The sequence below is a fragment of the Zea mays genome, chromosome 4 (assembly GCF_902167145.1).
Source record: "Zea mays cultivar B73 chromosome 4, Zm-B73-REFERENCE-NAM-5.0, whole genome shotgun sequence".
NCBI lineage: Eukaryota > Viridiplantae > Streptophyta > Magnoliopsida > Poales > Poaceae > Zea > Zea mays.
In genome coordinates this window covers 40,573,224-40,599,160 of record NC_050099.1, presented here as the reverse complement: position 1 = coordinate 40,599,160, position 25,937 = coordinate 40,573,224, and the positions used below count along the sequence as shown (strand labels likewise).

Sequence of the window (25,937 nt, the reverse complement as noted above, 5' to 3'; positions counted from 1 at the left end):
CTATTCGTGCCGTATGGAGCCCGTTTGACGAATTCGATTGAAAGGTGCATCGTGTGGAAGAAGGAACAAGAATTTATCGCATCCATTAATGTCTTAGATCTAGCTAGTGATTGGTATGCAACTTGCTCGATCAACAATGTTGTTTCCTTGCATTGTAAAGACTTGGTATTCTTTATGAATTCTACAACTTTTAGATACATGAAACAAGTTACCCACAACATTCATTGACTTCAGCTTTAATGCAATGTCTACGATCCCAGGGAATGAAGGACATATTTACCTTATGATTTCATTTAATCATACATAAAATTATATCTGTGTGCTACAACGGGTGCTTGAATTTTTGGCTACTATTATTTATTTTAGTGGCCAACATGCCCGTTGACAATATGCATGTAACTCAGCAAGACGCTTGTAGTACCCTCCATCAATCTCAAGATATATATGCTAGTAGCCTAGTTTCTCGAATGTATTTCTACACACATGATGACATTGTATTTGTGAGAGTATCTCTATTTGTACTAGGAAGGAGAAGCTTCTTGTGTCTATTGATCATGAAAAAACTACTTCCTTCCCTTGTGTCGATAATGCCCCTATATTATTTTTGTGGTATTTAGGGTGAGGAGTAACTCTCACTAAGGACAACCTTGCGAAATGAAGGTGAAAAGGAAGTTTGAAGTGCAGTTTTTGTAATCAAAATGAGAGTATTCAATACCTTTTCTTAGATTGTCACCTTGCTAGAAACATATGGAGAATCATTATCTTTGCCTTCCATATAGATAACCCTTCTACTATTAATCATTAGTATGGGGGACTGGGAATCCAACAAAGAAACTACACATAAAAAGAAGCTTTTAATTGGAGTGGCAACAATGTTTTAGTCTGTTTGGCTCTGCCACAATGATGTGGTTTTTAATTATAAATGCATACTGTTAATTCTGCATGTTATTTTTATAGGGAACACATTGGTTCCAATTTTGGAGAATGTTGTAGAAGGGAGAATCATACCAAGAAAACCAAGAAATCATCAATGTATGCCAATCCTTGAGTGGATGACGATCATATGCTAGAATTGAAGCTGGTTAAATTGTTTATGGTTCTAAACATTTGAATCTTTATCATTTCTTAGTTGTTTACGAAGTTGTAAGTCATTATTTGTAAGGCTGAAAGTGCAAAAGGCTGAAACTTGTTTCCATTATAAAAAATGCACCTGGCAAGTAGACGAGAGAAAAGGAGAACATACAAGTCACGGGTATCCCTTGAATGATATGCAAGCTCGTACCCAAAAATATCGTGGAGATGTTCTAACACCCTCCAAAGGAAAAGCCACAAGTAGGGATGGCAATGGTACCCGAAATCCAATACCCGATCGGTAAAAATCCCTATTAGGACATGGATATGCCGAATTTTGATACTCATGGTATTTTATTGGGTCATTTGTTTTACCTATCGGGTACGGTGGGCATTAATATGTTCTCTCTTGCCCCATACCCGCTACCTGATAGGAAACCTGCTAACATATGACATATGGGTTCAGATTAAGTGACTTATTCTCTCTCATGCATGTGCTTATATGTTGTTGCCATTTAATACTATATGGTGTTGACATTATGATAAAATTATGTTGGGTTCGATGAATTTACCATGCTAGCACAAAGATAATATGTTATTTTAGCATCTTTCAATATTGATGAGGTATGAGGTTTCAATATTTTGTATTCGGTATTTACTTTTGCGATTAAAAATGATCATATCTACTATAATGTTATTTGACATGTGTACCCGATAGGTATATATCCTCTACCCTTGGTAGGTATGAGCATGGCGTAATTCTGTACCTATAATGGGTACTGGCTATGGATATGAAACATTTTTTTCTCTAGTGGGTATGAGTATAACTTTGTGTGTCTATTGGGTACCTTACCTACTGCTATCCCTACCCACAAGGCGGACACGCCCTACTACTACGCACATACACGAGTTGTTACTTCCACTGTGTTAGCTGTAGCAAACAGCGGCACATATGCCTTAAATTACCGGCATGCATGCATGGGAAGAATTCCCTGCATGGACATCCTAGCTAGGTGTAAATGCCAACTTGTGTCCACAGCCCCGCCACCGCCATGCAGACTCTAGCTAGCTATATGTGTGTGTATATATAAAGGGTACGTGCAGATCAGTCTCGACTGAACAAAGTTAAATCTTGGGTTCAAAACTTGTTGCAAATTCTCTCTTCTGTTAGTTTCATTATTCACCCCATGTTTGGAAACGAATGTTACACTGCTTGATGTCGTCCTTGAGCAAAGACAGACTCATTTCCCCATGCTTGTGTAGATGCACCAAGGGCGTTTATTTGAGATTATAATCTGTCTAAATTATATATAGCAACAAATTTTGAACTAAATGCTAGTTCAAAATTTGTTGGATTATATAATTAAGGCGGATTATAATCCTAAACAAACACCCCCTAAATCATGTTTGCTATTTGTGTCCAACTTACTAATATTCTTGGCTACTGTCAAAAATAAGTTAAGCGATAGTAAATTATCTTACTCGCAGCTGGTGGTGGTAAGTTGGTAACACTTCGAGCATGTTTGTGTTCTTTCAAACTATTAGTAGATAAAAAGCCAAAATAATCTAAGTTAAGCACCTAATATAATGGCGTGCTTATGGATAATATAATCTAGGCACCTAATATAATGGCCACCCTAATAATTTGTTCTGTTTGTTTGCCTTTTAACTTCTTTAAACTGGATTATATAATCTAGAGATTAAACAAACTGGGTCTAAGCATGAGAGATAGAGGTGGAAATTCAGGGATGATTTGGAGCCAAAAAGGTGTTTCGTTTGATCAATCGCTTCATCTTATATGAGGTGTTTGTATCATGAGCTAATTCCAAGATCCAAATGAGGTTTTAGGGCATATACAACAACCTATATACTATGTTGCGATTCTTCAAGCACTAGAGATACATTTAAGAAACTCGTTCATACAACCCAAATATATCTGAGCCTTGTATTTTATTTACTAAAACCACTCAAGACATGGCTTATTTGGGCTTGTTCGTTTCAACATTAATCCATGTGAATTAGATGGTATTGAGCCGGTTTAAATCATAGCAAGTCAAAATACATCCCAATCCATTCCAATACACACCAATCCACATGGAATTGAAATAACCGAACAAAATATAGATGAAGTGGTTTGGTGTGTATTGGAATGAATTGAAATAACCGTATCTTGGTGTGAATTGAAATAACCGAACAATACACACGGTTGTATAGGTGTGGAACCGTATCATGGATTTAGAACCGTGCTAGAAATATTTCTTCACCAACATACATCCATTACGTTTTTTACGATTATCCCATTAGATATTCCTTAAGATATAGATCATTTCTGTGAGTTGTAAATGCCTTTAGATTTAAAAAAATAGATTAAGGTTAACGGTTTAGGAGTACGTGCACCGGTATATTTTTTGATTGCGTGCACCGATATTTCTTGGCAGCACGCCGGATCGGATGATCAATCAAGTCAAAATTGGCTACTGGATATCTTTAGACTAGGTTTTGCATGCTATTGGGATAGACAAGAACTGCAAGGATTCATTGGGCCAGCACAAATATATGTGCACTGTTAGTAGGAGGCGGCACGAGGCAAAGACACGCAGTACTTACCTTGAGATTAGATTCCAGAAGCTGAGAAGCAGCATACATGCATGCACGCGTGAACACAAGAGGGACAAGGACAACTCGACACAAGTAGAAAAGAGCTCAAAGCCCCGCGGCACCCATAAATTATCACTGGCGGTTTCAGTTACCGCGCGCCAGTAAAAAAAACCAGTACCGCCAGTAGAAATGCTATTTCCACTTGCGGTTTGCTTAAGAAAACCGCCAGTGAAAATTATATTTTCACTGGCGGTTCTAAAATAACCGCCAGATTTCCACTGGCCCCTAGCACTGGCGGCACTGAAAAACGCCAGTGCAAACAGCTGTAGAACCGCCACTATAGAGCCTCTGTGTACTAGTGCGAGCGAGCGCGTGGCTCTTTCTAGCGGTGGATCATTTTTTAAGTATACATAACTTTTGGCCACGCACTTATATATATACATACAGCTCTAGTATCAATTATTATTATTCTGCATGTATTATTTTTTGTGGAAATTGAGCTGGAGCACCGGTTGCATTGCCACAGAATTCTCCCTCAACTACCTAATAAACCAAAGCGAAACAACATTACAACCGAAAATACCTACGTAATGAGATATTCTCAGATAATTGGTTCACTTATATACTTAGCTTTAGTTGGTGCTACTTGGCCTGATATCGCCTTTTGCGGTTAGCAAATTGAACTGATTTACCACTAATACGGAAGATGATTTATTTACCACTACTAATACAGAAGCTGTGATGTGATCTCTTGCATTGCTCTCTGTCTTCTCTCTCTCCAATTCTTGGGCGTATATGTATATATGTATGTAGAGCTAGCTTAGCTAAAAGTAACAGCCATTAATACCTGCACATATATATCAATAGGACAACACGGCCGATCCTCATCTCAATTCTCAATTGGCGTGCTGTCAAATTTCAGTTTTAATTCTCTTACTATCTCTCTCTCCCTCCGGCCATTCACCACCACCACTTGCAGGCACAGCAATTAACCAACTTCATTCGTCCGTCCAAGAGATAGCGATCGAGAACAATACCACACACAGCACAGCACCGCACCGCACAACCGTATAGGTCGGCCGGCCGGCCATCCATCCATCCATCCATCCTCTTGTAGTACATGTCTAGCTGGGTCTCCATCGATCCGTCGTCTGTGTGTGTGTGGCGTGTGCGTGGGTGTAGTTAGGGCTGGTGGTCTTGTACTAGTCGTCCTCCTCCTCTCCTGCTGCGTGCGGCTATAAAGAAGCTAGGCTGCGGGGAGGGGAGGTAAATGACACAAGCGGCAGGCCGCCGTCGATCGATGGGGGGAGCATCCGGAGGCGACCACCCGCAGCAGCACGGCGGCGGCGACGATGGGCACCTGCAGCAAGGCGGCGGAGGCGACATGGTGATGCCGGGGTTCCGGTTCCACCCCACGGAGGAGGAGCTCATCGACTTCTACCTCCGCCGTAGGGTGGAGGGCAAGCGTTTCAACATCGAGCTCATCAACCTCGTCGACCTCTACCGCTACGACCCATGGGATCTCCCTGGTAACCATAAGCCGCCGCTGCCGCTAAGCATGTGAACCACTGCTAGCTAGCTCCTGCTCATAAGGGGATCTGCTGGCATATGTGATTTCATGCATGTGACTTTGTTTTCTTTTGGTTTCCATCTCGTGTGAGCCTTTATATCTAGCCTGCTTTTTGCTCTCTTGCTTTACTTTTCGTGCATGCGATGATGGTGGCGGTGGTGTCATGGATGGACGATGCTCACCATCTCACGCTCTTCATAATACGAACAACCACGAACAGCTCTGGCTTCGATCGGGGACAAGGAGTGGTACTTCTACGTGCCGAGAGACCGCAAGTACCGCAACGGCGACCGCCCCAACCGGGTCACGCCGTCCGGCTACTGGAAGGCCACGGGCGCCGACCGCACGGTCTACGTCGAGGTCAAGCGGCCGATCGGGCTCAAGAAGACGCTGGTGTTCTACGTGGGGAAGGCGCCCAAGGGACTCAGGAGCAGCTGGATCATGAACGAGTACCGCCTTCCTTCAGGCGAGGCCGACCGCTACCAAAAGGTAGGAACAAAACTACTCCAGCTAATTGTTTCCTCTTACTACTCATCTCTTAATTAATTAACAAGCAGTAGTATAAAAAAAAAGATGTTTTTTCTTGAGAAATTTCTGCTCCGACCCTCACTGCACTGCTGCGTGGGTGCTTCAATCCCCCCCCTCCTCCCTTAATTCTGTTCTTGTTTCTTTGAGTTCTTCGAGATGAGATCTTGAAAAGGGACAAAAGGTTGAAGGATCGATATGCATCCACTACTGCTTCAAATTCCCCTCACTTTCCGGATTTGGGGGTCCTTAATTAATTGATGATTCCTAGCTTCTTCTGTCCGTGTGATCTCCGTCTTGCATGTGTATGAATCTTCCCATGCATGCTTCATATATATGTAAAAAAAGATAATTAGGTTATTCCCATCACTTGTTCGAAAGAACAGGGAAAGAACTTTTGTTGGAAACTTTTCCAAGTTTCTGTACAGATCAGATACTCTTTTCTACGGTTTTTTCTTTGCAAAGACTGGTCCCTCCGTTTTGGATGTATGATGAATCACTACACCGTTAGTTCATATATATGTAAAAAGTTTTTGCAACTTACTTTTCAAGATCTGCACATATCTGGGATGATAATAGCTACTCAAAAGGGAAATCTACGTACTTCATGGTTCTCAAACAATTATATATATAGTAGTCGAACTGTAGAAACGACACAACATCAGATCAAAGTTTAATTAATTAACATTTTGGAGAACTGTTATGTGCCAGTGTAGCATGAAGCAGGGGCAAAGCCATGATTTAGGTTTGACAGGGACAAATTAAATCAGATTAAGGGAGGCTACTAATAAATATTTTTCATTATTTACATGGTGATTAGCTAGAAAATTTAGTGGCTCTTATGGAATTAAGGGAAGATTAGGGGCCCGGGCACATTGTCCCCCTCTACACCTCCCTGGCGTCGTCCCTGGCATGAAGCACAACCTCCTTCAAAACAAAACATTTTTTCAAGTTGCGCTTCTATTCTAGATACAAACTTCCTCTCTTTCAATATATAACCATGCATGGTGCATATATATATGTACTTAAATCATTTGCCTATAAGAAAAATTTCAGTGCCTCTTCTAATTGCATGAGTTATTTTCCTTTATAACGTCTATTAGGAACACCAATTTAACTTTGTTATTAGTCTTGGTTAACTCATCTTCGTATCATATACAGGAAATTTCTCTTTGCAAAGTGTACAAACGACCAGGGATTGAAGACAACTTTCACCTCAGCACCACCACAGCAAGATCATCTGGCTCAAAGGCTGCAGCAACCATGGAAAAGAAGCACCACCGAACATCGGCGTCGCCCCGCATGGCGCCAGTGTTCGACGGTGGCCACTCATCAGGTTACATGAACAAGCCATACAGTGGAGCAAACACCACCATGCTGGGCATGGCATCATCAGCCGCAGCTCGAGCAGCTACACTGGCACCACAGACGTCAATGTTCCTATCAACCCCCTCACTTAGCTCCACCACGTCGACAGAGGAGGACGGTACATCACTCTACCACATGAAGGGTGTTAACCCACCAATGCTGCCTTCTTCCACACACGCCCTGCTTAATGCAAACTCCGCTACAATGGCAACAATTCCAATAGATGAGCTGAGTAGGGCAATTGGATGCCAAGGAGACCCTAACCAGACCTTGCCAACACAAGCTCCATTGCTTCCTTTTCCTAACTTGGAAAAGATTTGGGATTGGAATCCACTCCTAGAATCTCCCAAGGTTTGCACAAGCTTCAAGTGACTTTCAAGTGGCTCGAAGCATATATGTGCATGCTTGCATGCGTGCACCTATTATTTATGAATACAAGTGTGTATATGTGCAGACACATAATTATTATTTGGGCTAGAATGTGGTTGAGATGTAATGGAATATATAGGATGAGATAGTTCTAGTCCTATCTAATGCTCCACTATATTAATCAATTCACCATCACAAATATGTACTATGTTGCAGTGATCATTTGAACTTAATTTATTGCTCCCAACCACTAGCATTATTTTACATATTTCATGTTTACATGAAATGACAAAAAAGACATGCAAAATTACGTCCATGTATTGTATATATTGAGACTTGTACATTTACATTGTTGAGAAAATTCTATTATGTGTGATTGTCATGTTCTGCTAGCTAGGTTCTTAAAGTATAAGTGTTTTTGCATGATCATATGTATGTTAGGTTTCCTATTAGTGTGAAAATCTGAAGTTTAGTTATAAAAGTTGGAACTAGCTAGCTAGGATCCAGCCCGGCCCCAGCCGAGCCGGCATAATTCAAGGCCATGCATGTACCGGTTTTTTTCTTTGTGAAGAATAGATGATATAGATTAATTTTATCTATTAACAGTGATTAAGCCATTAATGTGAGAAATGGTTTAATAATGATAACGGATAATTTTAGCGTTTAGATGTATGCAGTATGCGCTGGCTTAGCCAAAACGAGTTGCATCTGTTGTCACCACAAACACTATATTTTCTTCCTACTGAGCTAATTTAGCTAGACATTCTAATCAATATTGACTGTGTACTGATTAAACTTTTGTTGATTACTCCCTCCGTCTCAAAATATGAGTTACTTTAGCATTTTAATAGATTCGTACAATACTTGATGATGTATGTGTTATATATATATATATGTCTATATTTATTATCATCCGTTTAAATATAGACATAAAATTGACAGGCTAAAACGATTAATATTTTGAGACAAAAAGAGTATTATTTTAGGGGCCCTTGAGGACGGGCTCTTGTTCTTAGGCCTTTGCGCTCGGATCATGCTAAAAACACTAGAGGGCATGGTCGCAGAGTTTCGGAGTATTGGTGTGCTCTTGAGATGCTTGGGTACTGGTTGGAGGCGTCTAGGGGGTAATTTTATAGTCCCAAGGGGCCTAGGCGCTCTTGCCTCCTTCCTAGTAAAACTTTCAGAATTCTGCTCTCGACGGGCACCGGACTGATCCGTTGCACATCGGAAGGGGTCCATGCACACCTTCTCCGGGATCTTGATTGACGATTACCAACTGAGGTGACCAACAGACCGGTCTGTTGCATATAGTCACCGTTGCCACATCAGCTAGTCGTTGCACCGATCTTCTCTACCTGAGGTAGCCGTTGGACCCGACCGGTCCGATGGTCACCGGACCATGGTCCGCTGGCCCTGGTCGAAGAAGAAGTCTACAACCTTCTCTGGAAAAACAAGAGTTTGTTATGCCCCCAAACCTTGGTCCGATGAATTTTTAGTTTTTTCCTGAAGCTGGCGAGTTTCCTTACAAGTCGGTCCGTTGCACCGAACCATGGTCTGATGCTCCTAGACTGGCCGAGTTCGGTCCTTTTCTTCCATTTGCTCCTTTTGACTTGGACTTTCTTGTGAGCTTCCCTACGACTCAGGCAAACATAGTTAGCATGTAATCCAATTGACTAAGGGTAGGAAACATAACTTTTCTCGGATTCACCAGAATTTGCAATATGCCCAAAACTAAGTCCAAAAGTCACTTTTCTTGCAGAAGAGAGTTAGTAGCCAAACCAAGGTGCAAGAAACATAGTAATGGACATGTGCAACTTATTTAGACACTGAAAGCTCATGGTTGTATTGTTTTACCAAAGTTGCCCTTTTAGCCTTCATTTCTACTCACTTGGACTTTTTTCCTTCAATTTGCTCTTGCTAGAACCTGTACTCATGCTCTTATCAAAGTAGTTAGTCCAAAGTAGTGTGTTGAGCACTTAATTACCAAAACAGATATAAATGGTCCTATGACACATTTGCATTCCAGTTTTATCTCTCGACTCGGCGAAAGGGGCATGCCGTTCTACAAATTTCTCAACAAAGTGCATAGATTCCAGTGGACTCCTGAGGCACAGGAAGCGCTTGAGGCACTCAAGAAGTTCCTAACGACTCCCCCGATTCTCAAGCCACCTATAGGAAACGGTGAAGCCTAAGAGGGGGTGCATTAGGACATAAAAACTTCTTTCTTAACTAGGCCACAAAATAACCCCTAGAACAAAACCTATGCAAATAAGAAATCTAGAATGTGCAAACTAGGTTTTGTCTATGTGTTGCTATCTCTACTACAAAAAGGAGTTATGCAACCTAAGTTGCAATCCTATATAATCTACACTAAGACTAGTAAAGATAGAAACTTAAGTAGAGAGATTAAATGCGGAAGATTAAAGAGCTAGCAGAGAAAGCAAACTCTTGTGGATGACGCCAGTATTTTTATCGAGGTATCCAGAACCATGCATGGTCCCGACTAATCCTTGTTGAGGGCCAAGCACCACGGTCGAGTAACTCTATAGAGAGCCACAAGCCTTCTCCACGCACAAGTGGTGCTCCGCTCCGGCTCCTCTCGGATGCTCCCCACAGTCTCCACTATCGAGCTTCCGGTTGAAACACCGTGGGCCTCGTTCCCTCCGGTACACGGTGGCGGCTGTGTCACAATCGCGGTTGACATGGTCTCGCGAGACTCTCGCTCCACTCGGTACAATTACAACGGCTCGCACAAGAGCCGAGGGGTTTTGTGGTTTTTTCTAAACTCACTAAACTAACTAAGAACAACCTAGAGCAAACGCATATGCGGTCTAACTAACCTAAGCACTTCGCAAAGCACCTACGCTAATTTCTGTGTGGTTTTATTAAGAACTTGGTGTTTGAGTACTTGGAAATGTCTATAACATGTATTGATATGTTGCTTGAGCTCCAACCCTTCAAATGGTGGTTGGGTGAAGTATATATAGGCCCCAACTCAAAACTAGTTGTTAGAGAAAAGTTGCTGCTCTCTGCGGCACGCCAGACAGTCTAATGCTATGTTCGGTGCCTAGAGCCGTTGAATATAGCCGTTGGATATAACTGTTTTAGGTGACAGTTGCCACGCTGTTAGCCTTGCACCAGATAGTCCGATGGCTTTCCTCCACAATGCCACCAGGAACTAGGCGTTGGGCTCATGTTCCCTGGTGCACTAGACAGTCTAACGGGTGGCACCGAACTATCCGGTGAGCCATCGGACATTCCGCTGAACTCAGCCGAACGGTTCATGAGTGGCTACACTTTCTTCATGTCATGGACTTTGCTTGATACTCGTTGATCTTCAGTTATGGTCTTCATAATTGAGAGCATCTAGAGGGGGTGATTAGGTGATCATGCAAAAGTGTTTTTCTTATTTTCCTCATTCTTTTGGACTTGATTGCTTCAATTTGCTTTCTAAACACCTATTCGCATGCTCATAAGAGGAGTGTGAGTTCATAGTAATATGTTGAGCATTTAATCACCAAAACAACTGGAAATGGCCCAAGGGCACATTTCCCTTTCAATCCCCCCTTTTTGGTGATTTATGCCAACACACCAAAAGCAACTTAAAAAGTACTAACATAACCAAATATGAGCCAACTTTTGCAAATTGAAGTCAAGTCAAACACCAATAGAATAAATATAGGATTCGTCATATTTGGATCATTTTGCCACCACTTGGTTTATTTTCGTAAAACAAATTCATTTTCTTACTTCTAAGTCAAACCACTTTAGTTTTGCAAATTAAACCATTTTTCAAAACTAGTTTTGATCAAAACCGAAAAAATCCCCCTTTTCCCATAAGAAAGATTTCTCCCCCACAAGAGAGTAGCTTTGCAATCAGAGGGCTCCTCGAGCTGTTTAGAGGGTTTTGATCAAAATGACAAGTTCAAAACACAATAAATTTTGGAATTCATAAGTGGCGGTTGATAGAGTTGCTTTGGCCTTTATTTCTCCCCTTTTGGCATTAAGCACCAAAACGGAGAAACTAGTGGCGTTAAACCTCATTGCCTCGCAAAAAAATGCGAATTTAAGAGAAAGAAGGTAATGAACACCAAGGGCAACTTGAACAAGGTACATTGATACCGTTATGTAGTGGAAGCCTTTCCCTTTGTCCAAGTCCACAATTTCCCTTTCAATATACCTTTGAGATTACACTAAAATCACTTAAGCAAACATATTAGTCTCAAAGAGTCAAGTTGTAGCATATCCTCCCCCTAAATATATGCATTATTTGCACAAGTACTTGTGAGGCCCGGGGATTACATTCTACAACTTGAGCACCAAAATAAGCAATAAAGACAATTAAGATCAAAATAACATGATCAAAGGCATAAAAGTACATGTATGCTATAGATCAATCCAAGTTCCGCGAATATAGGACATTTAGCTCACTACGCAGCTTACAAAACCTTTTCTCATCTAAAGACTTGGTGAAGATATCGGCTAGCTGGTGATCGGTGCTAACATGACAAACATTGACATCTCTGCTTTGCTGGTGGTCTCTCAGAAAGTGATGCTGGATGTCTATGTGCTTAGTGTGGCCGTGTTCAATGGGATTATCCACCAAGCGGATTGCACTCTCATTATTATCACATAGGAGTGAGACTTTGCTCAAATTGTAGCCAAAGTTCTGGAGGGTTTACCTCATCCAAAGTAGTTGTGCGCAACACTGACCTACGACAACATACTCGACCTCGGCGGTGGATAAGGCAACAGATGTTTGTTTCTTTGAGCTCCAAGACACTAGGGACCTTCCCAGTAACTGACAAGTCCCTAAAGTGCTCTTCCTATCAGCCTTACACCCGACATAGTCAGAGTCTGAATATCCAATCAAGTCTAAGGTAGACCCCTTAGGATACGAGAGCATGTTATAAGGCGTATGAACTAAATGTCGAAGAATGCGCTTCACAGCCACAAGGTGACTTCCTTAGGGTCGGATTGAAATCTAGCACATTTGAAAATAGAAAGCATAATATCCGGACTACTTGCACAAACATAAAGCAAGGATCCTATCATAGACCGATACACCTTTTGATCTATGGACTTACCACCCGCATTGAGGTCCAGATGTCTGTTAGTTCCTATTGGCGTCTTAGCAGGCTTTGCGTCCTTCATCCCAAACTTCTTTAGGATATCTTGTGCGTAATTCGTTTGAGAGATGAATGTCCCTTCCTTGAGTTGCTTCACTTGAAATCTGAGGAAGTAAATCTACTCTCCCATCATGGACATCTCGAATTTCTGCATCATCACCCTGCTAAACTCCTCACATGACTTTTGATTAGTAGAACCAAATATTATGTCATCGACATATATTTGGCATATAAACAAATCATCATTGCAAGTCTTAGTGAAAAGAGTAGGATTAGCTCTCCCGACCTTGAAAGCATTAGAAATAAGGAAATCTCTAAGATATTCATACCAATCTCTTGGGGCTTGCTTAAGTCCATAGAGCGCCTTAGAGTGCTTATACACATGGTCGGGGTACCTGTCATCCTCAAAGGTCGAAGCCAGGGGGTTGCTCCACGTACACCTCCTCCTTGATTGGCTAGTTGAGGAAGGCGCTCTTCACGTCCATTTGATAGAGCTTAAAAGAATGGTGAACATCATAGGCTAATAGTATGCGAATAGACTGAAGCCTAGCTACAGGAGCAAAAGTCTCCTCAAAATCCAAACCTGCTGAAAGGGAAATAGGGTTAACCTTTTCCTGTAAATAGATTTTGGTGGTTGACAACCAACACAATCCATGTGGACTAACTAGTTTGTCTAGATATGATTTATCTCAGGTGCATAAGGTTCAACACAAATCAAGAAAGAAATTCAGTTAGGGACTCAATCAAAATTGGAGCAAAGAACAAGAGTGTGCTGGAATTTGGCGCACCGAACAGTGTCTGGTGCGCCAGCCGAGGCAACCAGCAAACCAGCCAGTCTCGGGTTTCTACGAGGCGTGCTCCACTATAATTCACCGAACTGTCCAGTGAGCCAGCGTAGCAACGGCTCCCTGCGCGCCAACGGTCCACTGTGCAGAGCTACAGTGCGCAACAGTACCGCGACAGAAGTTAGAGCGCAGAAGTCAGAAGGCACCGGGCTGTCCGGTGCAGCTAGAAGACAAACGTCTCCAACGGTCAACTGCTCCGAACCCTAATGGTTGCGCTGACGTGGCGCGCACCGGACAGTGCACAGTGGTTGTCCGATGGCGCACCGGACTGTCCGGTGCACCCATCGCCAGCAACCCTTGCCAACAGCTAGGAAGTGGTTGGGGGCTATAAATACCCCCAACCACCTCATTCATTGGTATCCAAATTTTCTCAACATCCCATTCATTGCAAGAGCAAAAAGACTTCACTCCAAGACACATTCAATTGATCAAATCCTCTCCAAGCCTCCAAATCAACTCAATTCCATTAGGGTCTTGAGAGAGGGTGTTTTGTGTTCTTTTGTTGCTCTTGTCGCTTAGATTGCCTTTCTTCCTTCCTCACTCTTTTTTAAGTGATTGTAAAGCTAAGCAAGAGACACCAAGTGTGTGGTGGTCCTTGTGGGGTCTTAGTAACCCGTGTGATTAAGGAGAAGGCTCACTCGATCTAAGTGGTCGTTTGAGAGAGAAGGAAAGGGTTGAAATAGACCCGGCCTTTGTGGCCTCCTCATCGGGGACTAGGTTCTTTGGAACCGAACCTCGGTAAAACAAATCACCGTGTCTACTCGCCTTGATTTTCGCTTGATTTGTTTGCCCTCTTTCCTCTCTCTAACATTTCCTTGCTAGTGTTAATTTGAGTTTGCTCCCATACGTCATCTGCACTCTTCGAGCAACTCCTAGCAAGAGAAATAAATTTTCGGACTTGAATTCTAACGCTAACCCCGACCTTTAGTGTGTGTTTAAGTTTATAAATTTTAGGTTTCGCCTATTCACCCCCCTCTAGGCGACTTTCACCTGCGACTTGGGCATATCCTATTGCCACAAGTCGCGCCTTGTTTCTTGTCACCACCCCATACTCATCTTGTTTGTTGAAGAACACCCACTTGGTTCCCACAATATTTTTTTAGGACATGGCACCAAACTCTATACTTCAATTCTGTTGAAGTTGTTTAGCTCCTCCTGCATGGCCAATACCCAGTCTAGATCCTAAAGGCTTGTTCTACCCTGAAAGGCTAAATAGAAGAAACAAAGGAGTTGTGCTCACAAAAATTAGCAATATGAACGTGTAGTAACTCCCTTGCTGATGTCACCAAGGATTTGATCCACTAGACGATCCCTTTGAATACTGGTGCAGACTTGGGTTGGAGGTGCATGTGGTACTTCTTCCTCCTCCTTTTCTTCTTGTTCTTGTGCTCCCCTTGATCCATGCTGTCGTCTTGAGGTACCTGTTCCTCATCTTGAGTTGGGACCACCATCATTGAGGACGAAGGTTGATCTTGTACTTGGTGTTCCTACGGTCGCACATCGCCTATCACCATAGTCCTCATTGTGGTCGTTGGAACCTTGTTTTCATCAAGATCAACTTGCTCACTTGGAGAGCCATTAGTCTCATCAAATACAACATCACTAGTGACTTCAACTAAACCCGAAGATTTGTTGAGGACCCTATATATGCCTTTGTATTGGAATCTTAACCAACTAAAAACCCTTCAACGTTTTTGGGAGAAAACTTTTAATGTCTACCTTTCTTGACTAAGATGTAGCATTTGCTCCCAAATACACAAAAATAAGAAACATTGGGTTTGTTACCAGTTAGAAGCTCATATGCCGTCTTGTTGAGGAGGCGATGAAGATAGAGGCGGTTTATGGCATGGCAGGCCATATTCACGGCTTCTGACCAAAACTGCTCCAACGTCTTGTATTCTCCCAACATCGTTCTTGCCATATTGATGAGTGTCCGATTCTTCCTCTCCACTACACCATTTTGCTTTGGAGTGTAGGGAGCAGAGAACTCATGCTTGATGCCTTCCTCCTCAAGATATTCCTCAACTTGAAGATTCTTGAATTCCGATCCGTTATTGCTTCTTATCTTCTTCACCTTTAGCTCAAATTCATTTTGAGCCCGCCTTAAGAAGCGCTTGAGGATTTCTTGGATTTCAGATTTATCCTGCAAAAAGAATACCCAAATGAAGCGGGAATAACCATCAACAATAAGTATACCATACTTACTTCCCCCGATGCTAAGATAAGAAACGGACCCGAAGAGATGCATATAAGGATGCTCCAATGGTCTTGACGTCATCATCACGTTCTTGCTTGGATGAGTTGTTGCCACTTGTTTCCCTATTTGACATGCTGCACAAGGTCTGTCTTTCCCAAAACAGACATCGGTTAGTCCGAACACATGTTCTCCCTTTAGAAGCTTATGAAGGTTCTTCATGCCAACATGTGCTAGAAGGTGATGCCAAAACCAACCCATGTTAGTCTTAGCAAGTAAACATGTATCTAGATCAGCATTCTTTTTAGTAAAATCTACTAAGTAAAGCTTGCCATTGGATACACCTTTAAATGCTAAAGAACCATCAATTCTTCTAAAGACAGTTAAATCAACATTTGTAAATAGACAATTATATCCCATATGACATAACTAGATGACAGAAAGTAAATTATAACCAAGTGATTCTACCAAAAAGACATTAGAAATGGAATGCTCGGTAGTAATCGCTATTTTACCTATCCCCTTTACCTTTCCTTGGTTTCCATCTCCAAAGATGATCGTGTCAAGGGAATCCTTATTCTTAACATAGGAGGTGAACATCTTCTTCTCCCCCGTCACGTGGTTTGTGCATTCGCTATCAATGATCTAGCTTGAGCCCCCGGATGCATAAACCTGCAAGGAATTTAGGCTTGGGGTGTAACACCCAAAAGTTTTATTTTGGAAGTCTAATAAAATTCTCCCAAGGTTTTGAGTTGAAATATTTTTTTCATAAGAATTATCTTACCTTTGAAACTACTCATCCTAAAAAAATAATGTTTCCTAATTAAAAAAATGTAATAAAGAAAGGATCTCAGTAATGATTTGTTCCTCTGATAAATCATATAGTTCTGGATTTTTCTATTGAGGATTTTTTATAAACTAGAACTATATTTATTAAAATACATATTTTGTGTGTGTACATTTAGAAGAATTTGCTTAAATGAATAATGCAATTGATATTAAAAAATAAATCTTGCACTCATGCTTGGAGTTTTATCTGTGCACTTAAAGTTGAACTCGAACTTTGATGTCAATTTGAATCTCAATTAAATCTAAATAAAAAATAGAGATATGAAAAGAGGGCAAAGGAAAAGAAAAAGGAAAAGAATTGCAAAACTGCGTTGTGGGCCAAAACCACCGCCGTGGCCCACCACCCCATCTCACTCGCGTAGCCCAACCTTCCCAACCGGCGCCGACATGTGGGCCGGAGACGTCAGCCGCTCTCCCGCGGATGCGTACTCTTTCTCTCTCGCTAAGTCGCTAACGTTGCAGGACCCGCTGCCTAGATCCGCTCACCTATGTGCCTCACTTCCTTTTCTTCCGCTGACTCATGGGGACCTCCTATCGGGTCCATCCCCTTCGTCATCCCCGAACCGAAGCATGTGCCAACAAAACTCCATGGATTCCGCGTGGCCGTTGCACAAAACTCGTAGCTACCCTCGCTTGCGGACTCATCTCGGCTTCTCGGGGCCATATAAGTCAACTCCACTCTGCCGTCTCCCTCGCATTCGAGTTTCACCCCGAGGCCAGCAGTTGAGAGCCACCATTGTCGAGCGAAGAACAAGGGGGTGACGATGGCATTGACGCCGTGTTTGGGCGGTGTTTGGCCTTTGGATCCCACCGATGGTGCATCCCCAGGTCACGCCGAACATGGGAGCTACTCTGGCAAGACGGGGAGCGGGTTGGAGCGGGCGGAATTCATCGTCGGACGACCGTACTCTGCCGTGGAGCCGCATGGTTCCGTGGACTCGTGCATGGAACCACAACCTAGCCTCTATATTGGGCCAGTGGGCTTCACAGGGTTGCTCCACATAGATTTGGACTTTAGTTGAACGTAGGGAAGCTTTAGACCACGGGCAATTTCTCGCTGCACTTCCATCCTCGCCGCCAGAGTACCCCTCACCATGGGCGGGGCTCTCTGCGCCTTGATTCCAGGTAAGAAAGCCCTAGACCAATTCGCCTTGATCTCAGAGCCGTGTAGCAGGTGAGGGCAAACGATATGGGGCATTTGTGCGCCGGATGGCTGACTCCGGCCAACCCTCCGCCGTGGTGGTGGGTGGCGGCGCCCTGCCTTACTATTGAAAGTGTGGGGGTGATGCCCTCGGCCGTCCGATCGGATTTGGATGGCCACAGTTAGATCGAGCGTAACCCTTCAGTTAATTAAATCATGTACCTTGATCGATGATCCAAGGGCTCAGATGTGATCAACGCAAGGTCATACTATGGGCCATGGATCCCAAATCTTGTGGCCCTTGTTAAAAATCTGGGCCATGAGCTTTAGATCCAATGACCAGAATTCAACGGTACCCGTTCGATCTCGATATTTTGCCAGAGTGTGGCAGAACCGCCCGAATTATTCCAGCTTAAGTGCCCAAGCCACGCCTTAGAGGCAGCAACACACTTAAATCGGAATAACCCGTCAGTCCCTCAGATCTAGTCTGATAAAGCCACTTCCCAGGGATCAAATATCACTAGCTCACTCGAAGGTGAGTCACATAGAAGATACAATAAAGTAGGAAACCTCAATTTAGAGTACTGAAGTTACTACATAAATCAGAGTTTTTAAATAAACTGAAACAAGTTCCTAAATTAAAATGCAGCGGATCATCGATAACGTCGAAGGCTGAGAAGTAGGGCAAGGCCTAGCCACTACTCCTCGTGCTCCTCTCCTGCTGGAGCAGCATCCCACTTGACTGTCCAATCCGGTGGCAGGGTGGAAGGCCAAGTCACACCATCAACCATATCCTGAAGCGTACCTGCAAAAATTGTGCCACAAGCAAGGCTGAGTATACTAATACTCTGCTAGACTTACCCGGTGTGAGGAGTCTACTCCTCTACCTCTAGACCATACAGCTGTTTGGCTGAGGGGTTTGGTTTGCTAAAATCATTAGCTGGGTCTAAAATCAATTTTAGCTTTTCCAATTCTAGCATCATTAATTTAGCTAGGTTTGCTCCTTTCTAAGCATACATGGTAACAATCATTTAGCACAATCAACATGTTATCTCAAGTAAAACCTCATTTCACTTCTTACTCAATGCATACAATGGGTCAAGCAGTCTCATTAGCTGCGAGAAGCAGGCGATTCAAATCGAGTTTTTAAACCTTGCAAGGTAAACCTAAACACACGACATGTAGGGGCACTCCGTCCCCACACACATCAACCGTCCCCATCGATCCCCCGTTCGCGGCCAGGGCTCACCGCCTTGGCATACAATGCTCCACTGACCCTGGCTGCCGTCATGCAGTGACCGCACTTGTACCCACCATAGCTAGCATGGGAGACCCAGTCTCAGGACAAGTGAGGAGGAAAGTCCGCGCCCGGCTTCACTCAGGTACTAGGTTTATCGGTTACCATATTTCCCGACATGTGTTTAGTACGTTCAAACGCTTGACTCAGGTATCCACACATTAATCCTTAATTCCTTTTCCGTCTCATGGACAAGACATCCACCCTAGATCCAAGTCCATAAACCATCATAGATCCCATTATTAAGATGAATACAATCAATTCCTGACATCGTGCGAGTGCTAGAAAAATCACTCGACTTCTACCGAGATCCTAATTAGCAAAGCAGCTACTCGACCTAGCATACTAGTACCCATCTCAAAAAGGAATCCTGAGTTCATGCAACTAAGGGTTTCAAACAACTCCTACACTTAAGTGCACATTACAAGCCTACAAACATTAAGTGTAGTAAAGTAGCATATATAAACTAGTTATGCATAAAACCGAGGCTTGCCTTCAAATGCTGGGCTGCGGGGAGATCCTCTGTGGTAGGCTCGGGAGTTGGCTCCTGGTCTTCCTCGTGGACAACTCCTTGCTCGGGAATGAGCACGTACTCTCCGTCAGCGAGGTTGCAGTCTAATAAATGCAATGAGTGAGATATATATATGCCATGACATGCCATGTGGTAGTAATAGAAGTGATTAAATTGATAAAGTAAAGTTAAATCTTACTATGGATAGTCTAGGGGTATACTTAGCCAAATTAGGGTTAAGTTTGGTTAAGTTAAATGGTTGGAATATTTTAGTGCCCCACTGATTTCCTTTTAGTGTCTTAGTGAATGTTTATTATGATTTTTGCTGAATTGATTGGTGTGAGATCCATTATCCTTACTAATTCTCTCTTCTTTTCCTTTTCTCTTATGCTTTTAAGGTGGGATTGAACTACAACATGGCTTTATAAATTTCCAAAAATTATGTAAAAATTACAGTAGCTTCTCACTGGTGTATAACTCTGTCTCAAAAATTGGGGCTTAAAAAGTTAAGGGTTTACTCTGTACAAAATTATCAAGTTGTAGGGCAGAGGGGGTGCTTTGAACTACAACTCTCCTCTAACAGTGGATTATTTCTTAAAGCTTATGTTTGTTGGCATTTAGGTGTAATAATATGACTTTGTACCAAATTTTAGCCACTAACACCTATTGGTCATTTTACTGTGATTTTCTAAAGTTCTTGGCCAAAGAGGTGCTTTCTATTATACTTGAAAAATGTCAAACAACAGATTTCTAATTTTTCCTATCTTCTTATTTGTGCAAGAACAATCATTCTAGGATTTGGCAACTTTTTGCTTAAGGGAAAAGGGGGTAGAAATTCTTGGATTATATGGCCTTTTTCATGGGGTAGGGGGTAATGGGTGTTACCTTACATTTTTAAATAGGTTTCATATTTTTCTCTGGTGGCCTACTTCATTAATAGTCGGGTAAAAAATTATTTGCCTACTGTTGCACAATTTTAGGCTTCCTTATGATTTAATTAGAACATGAGCCAAATCCATATTTTAATTGTTTAACTCACTTATTGTGAGGGGTTGGGGTGTCTATTATTTTTGTAGTGGTGTTCTAGCAGTTAGGAGTCTACTGAATTTTCTTTACTCTTTTTATGGTGGCCCTTGTATTTTTAATCATGGTTTTTCTTGATTTCTTAGTGCCTAATAAATATTTAACCTTGGACTAGCTCTAGACTAGGGTTCTCTGTATTTTTCCTATGTTCTTTATCACTTAAGTATATTAGGAAAAGTATGTTCCTTCTCTGTTTATTATTTTCCACTGCCTTTCTTAATTTTCTAAGTTTTGGACAGATATGGTTTTTAATAGACAATCTTGAGTTATTTTTGTATACTAGGGTGCTTGGTATTTTTAAACAATGCATATGTTGGGTATGTACCTCCACAAATTTTCTTAAGCCTAGTATAGGAATATTTCTATTTTTCTCTATATTAATAAGGTTTGGGCAGTTTCCTTATTTAATTCAAAACTCTAAAAATTAATACAGAAAACATGGGGTTTACTATTTTTATCTGATAGTTCATAATATTTTGAATCCAGCAAAATTAGTTTGACTAATTTTGGATAAGTATTTCTCAAATTATGAATTTCCTAAGTTCTCTATTCATTAAAAAGGAATAATTAGAAATGGTTAAATGGAAACTGACTTTGCATCGGGGTCCCTGGCGTGTACTTTCTAAATTCCTCACAGACTAGTCCTCGGGTCATTATTCAAATGTGTCTCTGACAATTCAGAAAATCCCCTAGGGTTTTACTAAACCTAACCCGAGGTCCTTCCCCCAATTAAACAGTACCCGCGATGGAGGAATCCGGCCTGGTCACGGTCAGATAGCTCAGTCCAGTGAGTCGAGAGGCTTCACGGGGGGTCAGGGAAGTCGTAGGCACAAGAAATTGAAGAATGGTTCACCTGGTAGCTCGGTCTACGTGCGGTGGCGGGTGGCCGAAGTCCGGCGACGGTGATCTCGTTGTTCCGGTGAGGCAGGGCCTCGATCCTTGCTTGGAGAAGCTTCACGGCTCCACGGGGACACTGTTCAGAGGCTCGGGTGAGGCTAGGGGTCTCTGGAAATGGCTAGCTGCGATGGCCGGCGCTCGGGTGGCTCGGGCGGGCGGTGCAGAGCTCGCTGGAGCTAAGGACGGGGTCGGGACAGTGGGGGTAAGCGTGGAGTGGGGTGTTGCACGTCCGGGGGTGGTCGTTAAGGGCGTGGGTGAGCTCGGCTGAGGGTGGCTCTGCCACGCGCTCGGGGTGTGCGCGGGGGAGCGCCAGTGCGCGCTCTTGCGCCTGGGCACGACGTGGAGCACGAGAAGTGCAGAGAATGGTCAAGTTCAAGCGCGGATTGGCTCCAAATCTTCGCGATTATGGCCATGATCCCGTCGAGAGATCTCTTCACCGGACCTTCCTTTTGTCGTTTATGTGTGGCGGCTTATGGGTTTTGTTGACTAGAGCCAAAGATATGGGGTGATCAAATCGGGTTTGTCTCACTGCTGAAATCCGAGATGAAATCCCTGACTTGATGTGTCTAGGGCATGAATCTCGATGCCATCTTCACACACGTTGTAGAGGGGTTAATTTAGCACAGCTTTGTAAATAGGGGCTTAAGGATTTGAGCTAGGGATCAAGGTGAACGTGCTCGAGTTCTAGGTGAGGGCTGAAATTCAGAAATCTGAATTTTCAGATTTCCCTAGAGAGCTCCCACTTGCATGGCCTTTTTGGGGATTTTAAACAATTATTTTGGCCAAACTTTTCTAATAGTTATTGTAGATTAATTAGTGTATTTCAACTTTTATAATTGGCCTAAACCATGATTCCATGTTTTTCATGGTCTTTTTACCAATTCCCCCTTTTTACTTAAATAGCCTAATTAAGGTTATTCTAGGGTTTAGACATTTTCCCCACTTTGAGTGCATGACATGATTAAGGCATGATTCTTAAAACAAAAATACTTAGTTGAATTTTTTCTCCTGTGTTTTTGGTGTCTTTTATTCAATTTGATTCACATGAGATAATGATCTTGAGTTAGCACTGAGAAGAACTCTAGGTAACACTGGGGTGTTACAACCTTCCCCCCTTAATGGAATATCATCCCGAGATTCGGGTTGGAGTCCTCCGGGGCGAAGAGAAGGTTATGGCTTGCTTGAATTTGTGTTTTGTTTATTAAGGTTCTTCTTAGTAAACTGCTCTTCGAATGTCATCCTCTTTGCAACTTTAGAAGGAAGTCCTTTTTGATTTAGTTTTACAACTAACTCATTATATGTTAAGGTCATTCTTCTTACATTTAGACTCAAAGGGCAGGGGAGGGGTTGGGCATGGTTACATACCGATTCCCTTAGGTAGACAATCGGGGAAGTTTGAACGTAGGAATTACTCAGTCTCCCAAGTAGCTTCTTCCTCTGAGTGATTGCTTCGTTGGATCTTATACATTTCGATCGACTTTGCCCGAGTTGATCTTTCCTTGCAATCCAAAACCTTGGAAGGGTACTCTTGATATGATAGATCTGGCTCTATCTCCACTTCTGGTTCTGCTATGATCTCGGTTGGCAATCGAACACATTTCTTCAATTGGGATACATGGAACACATTGTGGATGGCAGACATTTTTGGAGGTAACCTCAATTTGTATGCCAAAGGTCCACATGCTTCCATGATTTCATAAGGTCCAATGTAGCGAGGGGCTAACTTGCCTTTGATCCCAAACCTTTGCACTCCTTTGGTGGGTGATGTCGGTGTTTTGGGTCCGACCGCGCACCCGGGGTTGCCCCTCGAGGTGCTTTTTGGAGTAGGACGGTGTTACCGACTGTAGCTCGATGGTTCGCGCTAGATGCACGAGAGACGGTGGACAATTTTGTACAGGTTCAGGCCGCTTTGAGATGCGTAACACCCTATGTCCTGGCATGAATACTTTGTGTGGTGAGTTACAAGGAGATTCTCTAATGCCAAGGATGTTAGAGAACTAGATGGATGGCTAAGTGGTGAGATATGCTTTTGAGGGGGTGCCCCTAGGCCTTATATACTCGACCGTGGGGCGTTACATGTGGATATGATAACAATGTGTGCCTAAGTAATAGTGAACCGATTGAGTCTATCCTCCTATAATTCTGCCGACCTATCCCCGCTCTGTTCCAATGTATGAGGCCCCTGCGCGGGAAGGTCGGGTCCTCGTTGCGGTTGCCATTCAAACTCATCGGGCCATCTGGGCCTACGTCAGTCCAATCTTGTGTCAACCTACTTTAGCGGGTGTTCCTCCCTCAGCCCATGAAGAGGTGACCTTGCGAATTATTGGGCCCACGGGCCTTTCGTGAGGTCTTTTATTCTTCCAGTGGACCTGAGGGATATCCGTCCCCCACAAGCCCCCAATCTTTGGGTTGATTTTGAAATAAACGGCCCAAAGATTCTAGGTCCAGCTTGCAGTTTTTGATTTTGATAAGGAATGCCTTGAAAATAAGTCTGTCGAGCCATTGCTTCTGAACTCTGAGTGACTCGATAAAAATGATCTTCTGTTGTCTTCTTCTGCCATTATTCGTCGGCCATCGCTTTATTCCTCAAAAATCGGTGCCCTATCTCGGGTTTATGCTTTGGAGGTCAGTATTTTGCTCTTTAGAATTCAAAATTTATTGGGTGTAGCCCCCGAGCTTCGAGTGGATTTTTGTAAATAATCCACTCGAAGGTCTTCATTTCAAGTCTTCTCAGAAATCATTTTTATCTTCTACTCGTGCTTTTAGAAGTCAGCCTTGTCTTAGTTTCATCTTATGCTTTAGAAATCAGCATTCTATCTCTTGGGGTTGATGATTCATTGGGTGCACCTAAGGTGCACCCAATGGGTGTAGCCCCCGAGCTTTGAGTGGATTACTAAAAGTAATCCACTCGAAGGTCTTCATCTCATGCTGTTTTTCAGAAATCATCATTTCCTTTTTGTCGAATGCCTTAGAGATCAGCATTATATCATCAACTTTATGCTTTAGAGGTTAGCATACAGTTTTGCCTTTGAGATCGAGCACGCGATCTGCCCATATCTTGTTATGTCTTAAAATTTATTTGATCTGCGACAGATTGGACGTTCGGTAGATTGCCTTTGGCTAGTCTTCATATCACTTCGTGCTTCAATACTTATGTTGATTTGACTTGTACCTCATCGGCTATTTTTGGCTTTCCTCTGATCTCCGTCGATATCTTCCTTCTGTCTTGATTCATTCATTGCGTATACTGTGTGGATGTGACTGCTTGGGAAAATCTATTGAAAATTCCTGGACGTCCCCCCAATGGGTGTGGGCAAGGGACGGCTTGGTGCGTTGAGCGTTTAGCAAACTGCCCCTGAGTAGTAACTTGACATGACCGCGGGTGTAATCATATCGTCCAAGCAGTTGACTTGAGTCCCAATGGGTGTCGTGTTACATGGAACGGTGCCAGCCGCCTGACGTGTTTCCAGATGGTTTGAATTGCATATTGAATTTTGCGACTGTTCGGTGGCCGTGGTAGGAGGTGAGCAGTTGCCTTCTTCTTCTATAAATAGTGTGCTTGCTTCTCCGGCATCTTTACATATCTTACTGCCGCTTGTTGCTTACTCTCTTCTCTTCTCTTCTACTCCACCATGGGCAAGAGCAAGAAAAGTGGAAGTTCCTCACACCATTCCGGCGATAAGCGGAAGCGTGAGCCAACTCCTCCCTTGGAGGACTTCGGCGATTCCGAGTACTCGGAGGAGGAGTTCCCCTCCGACTCCAAGGGTTCGCTGGTCCATGCCTCTCCCTCGGCGTCGTCTGACGACTCAGACGACTCCCAGGGGATCACCGCAGAGGTGTGGACCTACATCCGAGCCGTCAAGCGCGCCGGGCTCGAGGGCTCGGATGAGTCGGAGGTCTCCTCAGACGAGGAGAACTCCTCGGACTCGTCCGAGGAGGGCGGCGGTGACGGCGATGGCGAGGGCGACGACGACGACGACGACGGAGGCGACGACGATGGCGATGGTGACGGCGGCGAAGGTGGCGGCAAGGACGGCAGCAAGGGCAGCAGCAAGGGCAGCAACAAGGCCAGTGGCTAGGCGCCACTGGTTTTAAATGTTAGTATAGATTAGTAGTAGAAGTAGTATTAGTAGAATAATGTAGTAGTAGTTAGTAGTATAGTGTAGTGAAATGTAATGTAGTAGTGTAATGTATCGAACAGTGGGAAGAAGACCGACTCATAATGAGTTGGTTTTTAAGTTTGGTAACACTTCCCATCCTTTTATAATGAAGAAGATTTCATCCCATTCTGTGTGCGTTTCTTTGCTTTCCCATTGCTCCTTTTTCAGTCGGTCGGTCGATCATGCTTATGCTTAATGTAGTCGTTGTTCTTGGAAGTAATGCTTGAGTAATGACTTGGAATCGTCGAGTCGCATTTTAGATTTGCCTGCATATTCGTAGAGAAAAAACGGCTGATTTACTATTAGTATTTTCAGAGGTAGTAACCGAGT

The 25,937-nt window shown here is 43.1% G+C and overlaps 1 protein-coding gene across 1 annotated transcript; it reads left to right on the top strand.

Moving 5' to 3' along the window:
• The first annotated feature begins 4,956 nt into the window (after window positions 1-4,956).
• Window positions 4,957-7,829, top strand: LOC100304300 (uncharacterized). The gene is made up of 3 exons (NM_001165742.1): window positions 4,957-5,198; window positions 5,460-5,728; window positions 6,926-7,829. The coding sequence occupies exons 1-3, from the start codon at window positions 4,970-4,972 to the stop codon at window positions 7,502-7,504; spliced, it is 1,077 nt and encodes a 358-aa protein (NP_001159214.1). The 5' UTR covers window positions 4,957-4,969; the 3' UTR covers window positions 7,505-7,829.
• The last annotated feature ends 18,108 nt before the right edge of the window (window positions 7,830-25,937 follow it).